The 16561-nt window shown below is 42.2% G+C and overlaps 1 protein-coding gene and 1 long non-coding RNA gene across 2 annotated transcripts in view; one reads left to right on the top strand and one right to left on the bottom strand.

Annotated features, from left to right (window-relative positions):
- On the bottom strand, positions 1–14277 carry LOC132399720 (uncharacterized). The gene is made up of 4 exons (XR_009514046.1): positions 14144–14277; positions 5475–5553; positions 3573–3675; positions 1–230 (listed from the first exon to the last, which is right to left on the bottom strand). It is a non-coding gene; the product is annotated as an uncharacterized LOC132399720 (long non-coding RNA).
- bcl2l1 (BCL2 like 1) overlaps positions 13724–16561 on the top strand; it is a 19700-nt gene continuing 16862 nt past the window's right edge. The window contains exon 1 of the mRNA XM_059980398.1: positions 13724–14404. Coding sequence (XP_059836381.1) covers positions 13934–14404 — 471 coding nt within the window. The 5' untranslated portion in view covers positions 13724–13933. The remainder of the gene's footprint in view (positions 14405–16561) is intronic.

Raw genomic sequence — 16561 nt, forward strand, 5'->3', positions numbered from 1 at the left:
CACATGATTAATGCATTTACTGTTTTTCTTGCAAGGGGAAGTATACTTCCAGCCAAGTTTTGTCTGGAAATATAGCCCTGATCTTGCACCTTTTTGTTAAACAAGGAACAGTGATAACGTTGCTCCATTCCATAACATTACATTCCTCTTGTTATCTTCATCCTCATCTCATTCACACATCTGATCTTTAGAAGTTCCATTCTGTTCCCCTCTGTCCATATAACAACTCCCTGTCATCAAAGAAACATCTGTTAGTTTTCTCACCCAAACCTGCAAAGCACCCAAGGATTTCATAGACCCCATTACATTACACTTTACAAAAGTTACAGATCCACAAAGACTTCAGGGTTACAAATGTATTTCCACGTTCCCTCCTTTTTTGTCATTTGATGGCAACACCATAATCATAAAAAAATTGTTGACGTATGGGTACAGTAATCAAAATGTTTTCAGATATTCAAATAATGATACAGTCTCACAAGGGAAAATTCGCAGATGCTGAAAATACAAGCAGCACTCAAAATGTTGGAGGAATTTAGCAGGCCAGGAGCATCTATGAAAAAGGGTAAACAGTCGGTGTTTCAAGCTAAAACCCTTAATCTGGAATGGAGAAAAAAGATAAGAAGTCAGAGTAAAAAGGTGAGGGAAGGGGAGAAAGGAATACAAGGTAGTAGGTGATAGGTGAAACCAGGAGGGTGGGAAGGGTGAAGTAAAGAGCTGGGAAGTTGATTGGTGAAAGTGATACAGGGCTGGAGAAGGGGGAATCTGATAGGAGATGACAGAAAGCCATGGAAGAAAGAAAAGGGGAAGGAACACCAGAGGGAGCGGACGGACAGGTAAGCTGATAAGGAGAGAGAGGGAAATGGGAATGGGGAATGGTAGTTGGGGGAGGGGCTATTAGTGGAAGTTTGAGAAAACGATTCTCATGCCATCAGGTTGGAGGCTACCCTGACGAAATATAAAGTGTTGCTCCTCCAACCTGAGTGTTGCCTCATCACAACGGTAGAAGAGGTCATGAAGTGACATGTTGGAATGGGAAAGGGAAGTAGAGTTAAAATGAATGGCCACTGGGATATCCCGCTTTTTCTGGCGGATGGAGCAGAGGTGCTCGGTGAAGCGGTCTTCCAATCTACTTCAGGTCTCACCGATGTACAGCAAGCCACACCGGGAGCACCGGATATTGTAGATGACCCCAACAGTCTCACAGGTGAAGTGTCGCCTCACCTGGAAGGACTGTTTGAGGCCCTGAGTGGTAGTGAGGGAGGAGGTGTAGCATTTGCTCTGCTTGAAAGTATAAGTGCCAGGAAGGGGATCAGTGGGGAGGGACGAATGGAGAAAGGGGTTGCGTAGCAGAATGTGGGGGGGGGGGAGGGGTAGGGAAAAATATGCTTGCTGGTGGGATCCCATTGGAGATGGTGGAAGCTATGGAAATTTATGTGCTGGAAGCAGCTCCAATGCAATTGTCGGTGTAGTGTAGGAAAAGTTGGGAGTGATACCAGTGTAGACTTGAAACATAGGCTGTTCCACGTAGCCAGCAAAAAGGCAGTTATAGCTGGAACCCATGCGAGAGCCAGACTACACCTTTTGTTTGAACGAAACAGTCTCAGAACTTAAATTAAACAAAATCCCTTTGCTTAGTCTGGATCAACAGGTAACCATTTTCAATATACTCTCCTTCTTTGTCCTATATTAAAGATAAATCACAAAAGAATAACAGCTATTATTATTATAGCAATGGTCATACCACAATGTAGGATAGTCACCCACCATCCTCTTCCTGGACTGTTGTAATTGTGAAACTGATCTCGCACCTTCTGAACCTATTCAGCGGCCTCTCAGATATGACCGCAAAGTGAGTTACGTCTTTGGATTCATCTGGCATGTAAATGTAACATTTTTGTCCTATCAGGGCACACATGCCCCCTTTCTTGGATAAACGAAGTCCAAAGTCAATTAAGTTTTGCAATGCAGCAGCTTAGGACTAATGTGCTGCTTACCACCCAGCTTTTCCATTATCATTACATGAACCCAAATTGGCAACAAAGAAAATCAAATCAGCATTAGCAATAGCAGTGTCAGTAAGGTCCACACGGGTTTTGCTTCTTCTTGTGTAACATTTTCACAGCAGTGTTAATATCCATCTTCCTCCATGGGGAGAAGAGTGGTCATGAGTTGCACGGTGAGTAATTCTAACATTTGGGCTTATTAATAACACGATTTCATACTCAGTTTGCTTAGCTGGAGTAGGATGTTATGCAGCACAGCGATTCAGTATGTGCTGAACAGCAAGTCAAGAGGCTGCCATTGCTGGAAGACAATCCAATATACTGCTGGCTGTTGGGTCTGAGCACTGAAATAAACAATTGTCCTTTGTTTTTCCCTGTGATTCTGAGTCAGAACAATCTGAACAAACTATTCATGGTGAACAAAAGGTGAAACTCCTTATTGTAGTCTGGGAGGCTCAGGGCTGAGGCAGATATTGTTTCTTTCATATGCTCAAACACTTCCTCAGTTTCCGGGGTATGAAGGATCTGGTTAACTGGGAAGAGATTATTTTCTGGAGGGGCCCAACAATAGCGGCATAATTTAAAATCCACTGTGTACAATACCCAGTCAACCCCAGGAAATGCTTCATTTCCCTGTGAGTCGTTGGCTGCAGGGCTTTGACTATCTCTTCAATTCAATCGGAATCTTAATCAATGAACTTGTACCCTGGGATAAGGTATGTCCCGGATAAGTAACTTCTGGTTGTACAATCTGTAGTTTCTGCTTTGATACTTTATGACCTTTCTTGGCTAGTTCATGTAAAAGGTAGAGGGAGTCCTGCTCACAGGTTTCCTTGCTTGGGAAGGTTGACAGGAGGTCATCCATGTGCTGTATTAGAGTAGAACCTCCAGGGAAACTCCTTACCTTCGTCCATGTGCAATTTACATGACAAAACACTGATTGCATCAAAACTATTTTCTTCATCTGAGGATGTGACTAAACACATTGATGAAAGTAGAGCAGTAGATGTAGTGTATGTGGATTTCAGCAAGGCATTTGATACCCCAAGCAAGGCTTATTGAGAAAGAAAGGAGATGTGGTATCCAAGGGAACCTTGCTTTGTGTATGCAGAATTGGCTTGCTCACAGAAGGGTTAATTTTACCTCACACAAAATGAAGTGAATCAATCGGTGTCAGTCCACTCTTTTGCAGAATCTTGCACAGTGCAGCCGGTTCATCAAAGACATCACTTAAAACCTGTAAAGTTCTTTTGCACTTCACGGCCTTCGCTTCTTTTGAATTCAACATAGTGAATCAATATTTTTTTTAAATAAAAACCTAGTAAGCTATCTACAGGATTTGAAACAGATCTTTGTAAACTTTACGATATGAACACTGTCCGCCAAAGATGGCTGCTGCTGTGATGCAGCTGTACAAACCGGAACAGGAAAGGTGAAGTGACATAAATTAGTGACGTACATTGTGGTATTTGAAAAACTGACTAACTAGTTAACAGAAACATTTAGTTAAAATATTATTTTCAATAAGTATAATTATTAATTATTACATTATTTTAAGTAACTAACCTTTTGTGCACACATTAATTTCCTTAGTGCACTGGTTGAAAAACGTGTTTGCGTGCGCACACGTGCACTTTCGAGGGAACATAGCTTCCAGGTATCAGTAAATCTTCTCAGAACATAAACAAAGACAAGGAGACCAATATTATGTAGATTTCTCATATTTGGATCCACCAGTGCCCCATATAAGTGAAGCTTTGGCACAGAAATATTAAGTTGTGTACAAGTGCAGAAAGGAGTAACAACACAGCATCAATATACTGGGGAAAAAAGAGGAGTGGGACTGTAGCTGAGTAGACTGAAATAAGGACTGCTCCGTGTATCCAATAAAAATGCCATTAGGTTGAACTCAAAATGCTGATGGAACACAGCAGGCCAGGCAGTATCTATAGGGAAAAGCGCTGTCGACGTTTTGGGCCAAGACTCTTCGTCAGGACTAATTGAAAGAAAAGATAGTAAGAGATATGAGAGGGGGAGGGAAAAACCCGAAATGATAGGAGAAGAATCCGATTTCCCCCACCCCCTCCCACTTTCTTACTATCTTTTCTTTCAGTTAGTCCTGACGAAGGGTCTCAGCCTGAAACGTCAACAGTGCTTCTCCCTATAGATGCTGCCTGGCCTGCTGCGTTCCACCAGCATTTTGTGTGTGTTGCTTGAATTTCCAGCTTCTGCAGATTTCCTCATGATTAGGATGAATTCACAAGTTTGCAGAACTTTGCCTTTAATTTAGAGGTATTGGCCAGAAGAAACTGCAGTCTGATCAAGGACAGGGGAAGCAGACAAGCCATTTGTCTTTGTTTCCCCATTTTGTGGACTCTGAACTGATCCTTGTTCCGGGACAATCTAACCTGAGACCAGTCTCAGAGAGTAGCTACTTGTTATGTAAAATGCCAGACCTGCAATCGGTAATCCTGTTAGGCTCTGTCTGGATTGCCTCATTTAACTGGTTTGGACCAGTCAGAGTGTAAGACACAAATACACAAGGCTGGGGTGGACAGAGCCATGGAACAATGTTGGCTGAAGCCCGATACAGTGACCAGTAAGAAGGTGACCTTGGGCCAATGGGGTGGAGATCCAATGGTTCGATTGATGAGGAACCGTATAAGAATCAGGAGCTCCAAACACACAGGGGTGATAACTCTCCAATGGCCAGAGACCCACCATCGTGGAGATTGGGACCATGAGGAACGCCTGGCCAGCATTATCCTTGCCCAGATAATATCCTTTTCTCTTCATTGACTGTTCATGGAGGGTTAAGGAATTCTAGTAGGGTGCACACAGAGATAGCTTGTGAACCCACGTGCTTTTAGTTGAAACAATAAAAGTTACTTGTTGGTAACTACAGATACTCTGTGTCTCACTTATCATTATAACAAGGGGTGATTCTTGTAACAGAAGTAATGAATGGAGTTGTGGGTTTACAGGAGAAATTAAGTAGCTGGAGATGCTTACTGACCAAGCAGCATCTGTAAAGGCAAAGGAACATTGGATCTTGGGGAGGAGGTAGACCACCTGACCTGTTGTGTATTCTCAGCATTTTCAGCTTCTGAGGGCAGAAGCCGGTTCTAATATTTTATTAAGTATGTTTAATTTTTGAATCATTTTTTGCAAGGGCCTCTCCCACTAAGAGGAGGTGAGGGACTCCATTAAGGATTACCTGTGAAAATGAGCAAATCACGTCATCAGTATGCATGTGTGTGGGTCATGTGAGCTCTGCACAAGCACAGAGCGATGCAGAGTCAGTCTGCCAACTTGGCCATGGCCACACGGTGAGTGGAGGTTGCATATTGGGTGAATATTGCCATTATTGGCAATCCTGCCTTCCATGGCTTAGGAGAGGCTGAAAAATCTGGCTTAATCCCAAGAGTAGATGACTCAAAATACTCACATTCAAAGCTCAACACACACCTGCCCTCACTCCCACTGTGACTGGCGCAGGGATCCTCCATTCAAAGCAGCTGACAACCCAGTGAATCATGGTTCAAATCTGAAAAATGATTAAATATTCCAAAGGAAAATCACCAATTAAAACATTATCTTGGTTCTTCCTGGTTCAGGCCAAGTTGACTGTGTTGTTTTAATCAGGACATAATAACCATGAGGAATGTTTATTGTTCTTTTGATTTACTTAGATATTTAAAACTAAATTATTTTTGTACTGATTGAAAAAGCATTTCTGTGGGTGTTTTTCACATTTTATTCTTTTAATGAGACAAAGTGGAAGAAAGTTGAAATAGACACTGGACTCCAAATAAACATAAAAAAAAACCAGGAATGAATAAAAATGAAATCATGATTTATTTTCATGGAACTTAAAAAGAACCAAACAAGCTAAATTATGCAATATATACTTTAAATGTTGACAAAGTGCTGCTTGAATGTATTTGGATCACATCTTCCCTCACTTTTGTATTAAGTGAGGAGAATGACTGAGCTGTAATTAACAGGATTGAATTGGTCTTGCTCTCAGAATTAGAATCATGTTTAAGATCACTGACATGTCGTAAAATCTGTTATTCTGCAGCAGCATTCCAGTGCACTCCATGAAAAATAATACAAATTACAATAAAATACGTATACAGTATATAATGTAGTGCAAAGAGAGAGCTAAACTAGAGATGTAGTGTTCATGCATTGGTTCATTGTCCATTCAGAAACCTGATGGCAAGGTTAGGAGGGGGAAGAAGCTGTTACTAAAATGGTGAGTGTGTGTGTGTGTGTGTGTCTTTAGGCTCATGTACCTCCCCACTGATGGTAAAAATAAGAAGAGAGCACATCTTGGGTGATGTAAGTCAGCCAGTGGTGTAGTGGCATTCGCACCGGACTTCGAGACGAGAGGCTCCGGGTTCGAATTCAGCCGGCTCCTTGCACACTTTCTGTCTGTGCTGGGTTGAGTGTCGAGTTACCCACTCAGCCTCATTATAAACAGTCTAAAGAAATGTCAAGGTTACTGCCCAATGCACCACAAAGCACAGAAAGGGCAACAACAACATCTTGGGTGATGAGGGATGTATGCTGCTTTTTTGAGGCATTGTCATTTGAAGATTCCTTTGATGCTGGTGAGGCTCAGATAGAGGTCCATGATAGAGCTGGCAGAGTCTTCAACCCTCTGCAGCTTTTTCCAATCCTGTGCAGTGGCCCTGTGCGTATTTGTGAAGATGTCAAACTTCAGAAAATTTCTGCTGTCTCAGATAGATTCCGGTGTTGTAACTCTGGCTAGGAATGTGTCTAGTTCCAGAATGCAAGTTTTCCATGTTGCATTTGGGACGTATAGTTTTGCAGCTTTTTATCAGCTTGAGGCCCTCAGTCATTCCTTGATATCACAGTGGTGTGTCTCCAATTGGTTGAGGAAGGTCTTCTGCAATGCTAAGGATCTCAGGGTCTTCTGGAGATGAATCAGTCACTCCACCATTCTGGCTGAACATGATTGTGAATGCTTCACTTTTGATTTTTGGCACTTTTTGTCTAACTACACTTTAATAGTTAAAATACAACATGGTCAAAATGTATCCACTACCTTGACTTTGCTTCCTCTCACCCCAAAAGTATTCCATGTCCATTCTCTCAGGTTCTGGGTCTCCATTATATCTGTTCCTATGTCATGTTTTACTCTGGTGCATCCGATACAACTTTTTCTTCACCAACAATTCCCATCCATTGGAATTAACAGGGGTATCACAACATCTGTTCCGCTTCTTGCACCCTGCCTCCCTCTAGAACAAGGATGAGAATCAGTGGCTGCTACCTTCCAGCCTCCCAACCTCGACGTCAGCCACTTCTGCCACTCTCCTCCCCTTTGATTATGCAAAGGAAGTGCTCAATACTCAATGTGCTGTGTTGAATACTTACAGTAATTACTATGATCCCTGCAAGCTTGACAGTCTGAGGAAGTTTTTGACATTGATCTAGATTCAGTATTACCTGCTTAGTGTGTGTCAAAATCAAGAAGCCCAAAGTTTGATAGACATAATCTTGCCACTGTCTTCTGCCATTGGTATACCACTACCAGCAGCAACTCTGAGCAGAGACAACAATGAGGAGTTACCTGCCTCAGAATTGGAATAAGTTATGGGATGATTGGTTGAGAGGCTGATACTGTGATGTCAAAGAATCACCTCATGCTGCTTCACTGGAACATTTTATCGCTTTAATTGGCACCCAAGAGATCTATTGAAAAGCGGAATTATCCCCAGCACCTGAGTCTACTTTTTTATATTCCAGATGTTCAATGAAAGTAACAGACCTTAACATCAAATGAGAATTTAACCATGTGTGTCTTCAGAGACTAAAAAACACATCAATGTATAACCCAGGGAAATACATTGGATGGGTTGCACTTAAATCCTAGGGGGACCAATATCCTGGTGGGGAGATTTGCAAAGGCTATTGAGGAGACTTTAAACTAGAATTGTTGGGGGGTGGGAATCAAATTGAAGAGACTAGGAGAGAGGAGGTTAGTTCAGAAATAGAGAAAGCTAGTAGACAGTCTGTGAGGGAGGATAGGCAGGTGACAGAGAAGAGGAGCACTCAGACCAAAGATGTAGGGGAGAAGGAGATGTAGAAAAAAGATAATAAAGTTGTTTGCACTGTTAGGGATAAACAGAGAGTAAGAGGTGGAGAGTTTCTTAAATGCATCTATTTTAATGCTAGAAGCATTGTAAGAAAGGTGGATGAGCTTACAGCATGGATTGATACTTAGAAATATGATGTTGCAGCTATTAGTGAAACATGGTTGCAGGAGGGGTGTGATTGGCAACTAAATATTCCTGGATTTCATTGCTTCAGGTGTGATAGAATCAGAGGGGCAAGAGAGAAAATATTACAGAGGTGCTCTGGCAGGATAGATTAGAGGGCTCGTCTAGGGAGACTATTTGGGTGGAATTGAGGAATGGGAAAGGTGAGGTAACAAATAGGGGTGTATTATAGACCACCTAATGGGGAGCGAGAATTGGAGGAGCAAATTTGTAGGAAGATAGCAGATATTTGTAGTAAGCACAGGGTTGTGATTGTGGAAGATTTTAATTTTCCACACATAGACTGGGAAGCCCATTCTGTAGAAGGGCTGGATGGTTTGGAGTTTGTAAAATGTTTGCAGGATAGTTTTTTGCAGCAATACATAGAGGTACCAACTAGAGAAGGGGCAGTGTTGGATCTCCTGTTAGGGAATGAGATAGGTCAGGTGATAAAGGTATTTGTTGGGGAGCACTTCAGGTCCAGTGATCACAACACCATTAGATTCAATATAATTATGGAGAAGGATAGGACTGGACCCAGGGTTGAGATTTTTGATTGGAGAAAGGCTAACTTTGAGGAGATGCAAAAGGATTTAGAAGGAGTGGATTGGGACAATTTGTTTTATGGGAAGGATGTAATAGAGAAATGGAGGTCATTTAAAGGTGAAATTTTGAGGGTACAGAATCTTTATGTTCCTATTAGGTTGAAAGGAAAGGTTAAAAGTTTGAGAGAGCCATGGTTGTCAAGGGATATTGGAAACATGATTCCGAAAAAGAGGGAGATCTACAATAAATATAAGCAGTATGGAGTAAATGAGGTGCTCGAGGAATATAAATAATGTAAAAAGAATCTTAAGAAAGAAATTAGAAAAGCTATAAGAAGATATGAGATTGTTTTGGCAAGTAAGGTGAAAATAAATCCAAAGGGTTTCTAGAGTTATATTAATAGCAAAAGGATAGTGAGGGACAAAATTGGTCCCTTAGAGAATCAGAGTGGACAGCTATGTGCGGAGCCAAAAGAGATGGGGGTGATTTTAAACAATTTCTTTTCTTCGGTATTCACTAAGGACAAGGATATTGAATTGTGTAAGGTAAGGGAAACAAGTAGGGTAGTTATGGAAACTATGACAATTAAAGAGGAGGAAGTACTGGCGCTTTTAAAGAATATAAAAGAGGATAAATTTCCAGGTCCTGAGAGGATATTCCCTAGGACCTTGAGAGAAGTTAGTGTAGAAATAGCAGGGGCTCTGAGAGAAATATTTCAAATGTCATTAGAGACGGGGATGGTGCCGGAGGATTGGCATATTGCTCATGTGGTTCCATTTTTTAAAAAGGGTCCTCAGAGTAAACCTAGCAATTATCGGCCTGTAAGTTTGATGTCAGTGGTGGGTAAATTAATGAAAAGTATTCTTAGAGATGATATATATAATTATCTGGATAGGCAGGGTCTGGTTAGGAACAGTCAACATGGATTTGTGCGTGGAAGGTCATGTTTAACAAACCTTATTGAATTTTTTGAAGAAATTACTAGGAAAATTGACGACGGTAAAGCAATGGATGTTGTCTATATGGACTTCAGTAAGGCCTTTGATAAGGTTCCACACGGAAGGTTAGTTAGGAAGGTTCAATCGTTAGGTATTAATATTGGAGTAGTAAAATGGATTCAACAGTGGCTGGATGGGAGATGCCAGAGAGTAGTGGTGGATAACTGTTTGTCAGGTTGGAGGCCGGTGACTAGTGGTGTGCCTCAGGGATCTGTACTGGGTCCAATGTTGTTTGTCATATATATTAATGATTTGGATGATGGGGTGGTAAATTGGATTAGTAAGTATGCAGATGATACTAAGATAGGTGGTGTTGTGGATAATGAAGTAGGTTTTCAAAGCTTGCAAAGAGATTTAGGCCAGTTAGAAGAGTAGGCTGAAAGATGGCAGATGGAGTTTAATGCTGATAAGTGTGAGGTGCTACATTTTGGTAGGAATAATCCAAATAGGACATACATGGTAAATGGTAGGGCATTGAGGAATGCAGTAGAACAGAGTGATCTAGGAATAATGGTGCATAGTTCCTTAAAGGTGGAATCTCATGTGGATAGGGTGGTGAAGAAAGCTTTTGGTATGCTGACCTTTATAAATCAGAGTACTGAGTATAGGAGTTGGGATGTAATGTTAAAATTGTACAAGGCATTGGTGAGGCCAATTTTGGAGTATTGTGTACAGTTCTGGTCACCAAATTATAAGAAAGATGTCAACAAAATAGAGAGAGTACAGAGGAGATTTATTAGAATGTTACCTGGGTTTCAGCACCTAAGTTACAGAGAAAGGTTGAACAAGTTAGGTCTTTATTCTTTGGAGTGTAGAAGTCTTGATAGAGGTATTTAAAATTATGAGGGGGATATATAGAGTTGACATGGATAGGCTTTTTCCATTGAGAGTAGGGGAGATTCAAACAAGAGGACATGAGTTGAGAGTTAAGGGGCAAAAGTTTAGGGGTAACACGAGGGGGAACTTCTTTACTCAGAGAGTGGTAGCTGTGTGGAATGAGCTTCCAGTAGAAGTGATAGAGGCAGGTTCAATTTTGTCATAAAAAAAATTGGATAGGTATATGGACAGGAAAGGAATGGAGGGTTATGGGCTGAGTGCAGGTAGATGGGACTGAGTGCAGGTAGGAGTTCGGCACGGACTAGAAGGGCCAAGATGACTTGTTTCCATGCTGTAATTGTTATACGGTTATATGGAAATATATAGCAATGATTGGAACCAGGAGATTTCCTTGTAGAGCAAAAATGGTTGGGGATGTTGGCAGTCATAACTAAGTAAGTTCCTCAGAGCAGTGTCCCAGGCCGACCAGCTTTAGCTATTTTACCAGTGATGTTCTTTCCATAAGGTCCGAAATGAAAGTGTTTGCATTCAAGTTGGGTTACTTCATTCAGCAAGAAGTTGTGAACAGAAATGAAGTCAGTAAATTTATAATATGCACTGCAAATCCTCAACTTGACTACAGCTGTGACCTCTGCCAAATTCATGACAACTGCAGCAAGTGTATGCAAACTCCACTACCTTTAGTTCCTCCTCCATGTCACACACCACCCTGACTTAGAAACATGTCACCATTATTTATTGCTGACTAAATATCCTAATCTTTTTCTCATGACATTGCATTGAACAATGAGTGCTGGTATTACCATTGATAATTGACATTTGGTCAATGAACATAAATGTTGTTACATTGACTTGCTTTGTCATTTGTGCTAGGGAAGTGTTGAGCTTTTGACTGAATTCCATTAGCTATTGTACCTTTTGTTTTGTTCCAATAAAAGATGCTTTCGTCCCCATATAACCTTGTTGGAGAACTGTACGTACCAATGCCAAATAACTGCTACAAAAGAATAGGTCTGGCAACTAAATGAAGTAATATTCAATAAACTGAGGAAACAGTAAGGGTAAGAAGTAAGTTGGAATAACTTCATTAGTTAGACAATGACACAATAGTGGAAAAACAATTCAGTAATAAAAGATTAGAAGCAAAATCCATTTAAACTGAATGAAAATTGTAATGATATAAAACTGCAACACCACCCAAAGTAAGACAAGGTTCTATTCCTGTTTGTAACCTAACTCACAAATCAGAACGTGGCAGAAACTAATTTCCACATGGCAGAAGATGCCTGTAGCACCCAGCAAATCCATCCCACTGACACACAATTCACGTGTACATAGGTCAGGTGTCTGTAAACTGGGGAAGTCTTGTAACTACTATTCTTCAGCATTTTTAACAGCTGCTGCACAATCCTACTACAAATCTTATCTTTCTGCAGGGACCACTCTCTCCGTAACTAGCTGGTTTAATTGTCACTTCCCTCTTGCATAAAAAATAATTACCACTGAAATAGTCCTGAAAGAAAATTGAAACTGGAAAAACATTAAAGGGGTCAAGAAACACAAATTCATACAATCTGATTGTTTTCTTCCAAGTATATTAAAAGAACTAGTTAATTACAAAATCATTAATTAAATCTTTTGTTTGGAAAAGAGGCACAGATATCCCAAAATGATCCCTATACCTCCTCCCTCAACACAAAATCTGGGGTCAAAAGAGATAAAATAATCAAAGGATTATGAAATGTTTTTATCTCGGCCTGGAATTCAAAGGCATGCATAAACAGAAAATAACAGGATGCATCAGTAGAGAGTGAAAAAAACAGGTATGGTTTCAGGTCAATCACTTTTCATAAATAAAAGCACTGTTCTAGAAAGGGACGCAGATTCATACAACTTAAACATCATATATGTTGCTTTTGAGTTTAGATGTTTGAGTGATAAATATTTACTATGGTAATATTTACATTGGACTCAAAAGGGTGGGGATTTTAATCCCAAAGGCTTTGCAGGCACTTAAAAAATAAAACTATTATTAAATTAAGGATATGGAAAAAAGGCAAAACAAAAACAGTGGTGGAAAACTTGTTGGGCCGGAAGGGCCTGTTCTGCGCCTTATCTCTATGTGAATGTGAATAAAACACGGCAAATAGGGCAGCATCCCTGAAACTAGAAACATTCATTGTTTTGAGTCTGAAAAAGAATGACCAAGTTTTCCCGTTCTGACAGACTTTCCACCGCTGCTATCTGACGATGAGTTTTTCTAGCATTTTAGTTAATGCTATTTCAAACTTCCAGCAGTTAGTTTTATTTTTCTTTAATATCTATTTATGTATGTAACCACATAAAAATTATGGATTACGGAGCACTAATGTGAGTGAGGAGGTTGGGTTAGGGAGGAGGAGAGGTGAGACTGGGATAAAGCTGGGAGAGGTGATTGGATTAGGGTTGAGGTTTTGAGGGCTAATATTGGGAGGAGGTGAATTTGGAAAGGGGGAATTGGCAGGAAGGTGATAGTAGTATCTGAATTTTGATGGAATGAAGAGAATGCAAAGACATCACCAACGTTTCGCGAGACCATGCATTGGGACAGAGCGTAAATGGGAAATGGCCAAGTAGGAGGAAAGTGGGGAGGGGAAGGATGGAGTTAGTAATGGCGACTGGGAGATAATAAGCAGAGATAACACGATACTGCAAATTAGTGTATCTGATATGAAATAAAGGCGATGAGTGGAACCGGATAAGGGAGGAATGGTAGGCGAACAGGATTTGTGTGGGGGAGAGGGATAGTGGGCAGAGTTGAAAAAGTGTGGGCAAGTGAAGCCAGGTGGAGGAAGGGGGAAGAAGAATCATAAAGAACGCGTGTTACCGAAGGGCGCAACGGACCAGCGGTAAGCGTACCGTGAGTGGTGAGACAACGATAAGGTTGGGGCCATCAGCAACGGGGGCTCGGGATTGGTCTAGCTGTGACAATGTTGCGACGGTCATTGGCCGCGACGGGAGCGGCAGGTGGTCCGGCGGCGACGGAGAGGCGGGAGCGGGCGTGGCCACGGCGGGCGGCGTCCGGCCGGGATTGGGCGCGGTCAGGCCGCGCCGGGCGGGGCACCGACAGCGACGCCGTGCGGATGGAGTGGGCGTGTCGGCTCTGTGGCGAGGTCCTCGGTGCCTTGTGAGCCGTTCGGGCCGTTGTGGCGTGCGCTATGCGCAGTGTGTGAGGGGCCGGGGCCGGGGCCGGGGCTGAGGCCGAGGCCGCAGGATGTGCAGCAGCAGAGAGCTGGTCACCAACTTCCTCCGCTACAAGCTGCAGCAGCGAGGCCACAGTTGGAGTCAGCTGTGTGAACAGGATGGCGCAGCGGGGTCTGACCACCAGCCCGACGGGGTGGCCACCGAACTGGACGGTGGGCCCGAGGCCGAGCGCACCTGCCGGGCCCTGCGAGAGGCGGCCGAGGAGTTCGAGCTGCGTTACCGGCGCGCCTTCAGCGATCTGTCGGCGCAGCTGCGCGTCACCCCGGACACGGTCTACCGGCGCTTTGAGCAGGTGGTGGGCGAGTTGTTCCGAGACGGCGTCAATTGGGGCCGTCTGGTCGCCTTCTTCTGTTTTGGAGCGGCGCTGTGTGTGGAGTGCGCCGAGAAGGAGATGGGTGCACTGGTGCGTCGGATAGCCCACTGGATGCGCACTTATCTGGAGAACAACCTGGAGCCGTGGATCCAACAAGAGGGAGGCTGGGTAAGGGTTGGCGGCGGACTTCATTCATCCGAGCGCACAGGCACCCGCCCCTCCGACTTTCGATCCTTTCATTCGTCCCCATCACGCAATATGCTTGGCTCTGTCTCCGACACAGTACCTAACAGTAACTCGGCTGGCCGAGGAAACCTCGGGACTCTCGCCCTTATCCCAACTGTCTCTTAATCTGTTTCAACGTACAGTTTCCCTGCCCTAAACCCTGGCGAAAAGCAACGTAGTTGATTTTTGTGAACCTTTCCTGTTCTGTCCGACCACTTGAACTTTTGACCTTACCTCATTTCACACGGTATGTTACTCGCATTATCCTCACCCAGTTGCCCACTAAGTTTAGTAAGCAGGATATATATTTCCAAGGTTTTCCTTTTTGGATACTTGCCCTGGTATATTTAATTCCTTTTCAGAGATCCGGTCATAATATACTCGTAACATTTAGTGTATCTGATTCTGTGACCTTATTCTAGGTATCCTGTTTGTGTTTATTGTCTCTTAAGCTGCATCGGATCTGGAGTAACACTCTTTGTTCCCTTTTACACCCGTAAACTGAAGAATGACAATAAACAATCCCGAATCCAGGAAAGGACCCTCATTACCTCTGACTTTCCTTATCAAATCGCATTGATATTTGCCCCCAGGCTCGTGACTCAATCCATCAACTACCCATTTACACTACCAATACCATTAATTTTAATTCTGAATGGCAGTCAGTGGGGGAAATGAATGTGTAAATGGCAGAGAACATGCAGTTAAAATAGCCACATTAATGTTGGCAGAACCATCACGTTAAGCATGAGACACATTTGTGAATGTGAACAAAGATGAATCAAGAATTTGCGTATTATCTGACTTTTATCCCACTATTCCTTTTAAAATGAGAAAGTTGTTAAGCACTGAATTTGGTGAAGTGGTGCATTAAGTGCTTTCCTTATATTATACAGGTTTGAGTGTAGGGGGTGGCTGAATGGTACAGCTGGCATTCCCTACATGGGGTTGTGTTGGAATTGCATTACTGTTGAACCCCTGTACCCTGCACTTCACAACTGGCTGGTATTTCTGCATTATCAGACTCTTCCATGCATAAACACACTATATACCTTCAGTCTGTTTAAAAATTCTTGTCATTCTTCAGGTAGTCATTGAGTTAGTTAAGCTGCCAGGGACATGTTTCACTAAGCTTTAGGCAGGATAATATTCTTGTATGATTCATGTGCTTTGTTTCTGGATTGATTTGACATTGGGTGAGCTCAGAGTTGGGTTTGATGTTTTGACAGGGTGACGTTTGGTTGCCTCAGTGGGCTTGACACTACTCCTGTCATATACTTGTGCCCTCAGTCTCCAATGATCAGCCCATTGCAGTATGTCAGCTCCTCATTGAACAACCCTACTTCCCTCCTGTTTTCCTGTTGCCTTGCAGACTATTCTATCTTGAGTACCTGTTTCAAAGCATAGCTTGCCTCTATTTCAACCACCCTTCAAACAGTGAATTCCCAATCATAATTGCTCTGAATAAGATGAAAATGTTTTTCCCTCATGCTTTCATATCTTTTACTCAAGAATTTAAACTTGTATCATTTGATCCTTAAACTACACATTTAATGGAACAGTTCACATCTACTTTGTCTAAACCAGTGTTGACCATGTACAGCTGTATCATCAACATTTCATCTCTGGAATCGACTTGAAGTTTTGTTGAAGTATCTCCGTTGGAACAATATCTATCCTTGAATAAAACTGAATTGTATACTCTGAATGTGGTCTTACCAAAGTATCATACGGTTGCAACAGGACCACTTTTCGTTTGGGTTCCATCCCCTGGTGTGATGCTTGAACATACAATCTCTGTAGCCAGGAGGGCTTCTATTGAGTTGTAACTGGCTAATTAGACCACAGGGTTTAAATTGCTTCCATGTAACTACAACTTATTAAACAATTAGGTACAATGAGACCCGTTGTTACTTTGGGTGTGGAACTGTACTTGGAATTTCAAATATGGCTAATCAATCACTGCAATTTGTCTTTTGCAGTATCCTTAAAAATCCTTCACTGATTAACCCAGTAAATTACTTGTTTTCTTTGCACTGTTAATGTGCATTAGGTACCTATCCTGACTATTTCTGCATTCCTGCAGAATTTTATTATGTT

The sequence above is a fragment of the Hypanus sabinus genome, chromosome 9 (genome assembly GCF_030144855.1).
Source record: "Hypanus sabinus isolate sHypSab1 chromosome 9, sHypSab1.hap1, whole genome shotgun sequence".
Classification (NCBI taxonomy): Eukaryota; Metazoa; Chordata; class Chondrichthyes; order Myliobatiformes; family Dasyatidae; genus Hypanus; species Hypanus sabinus.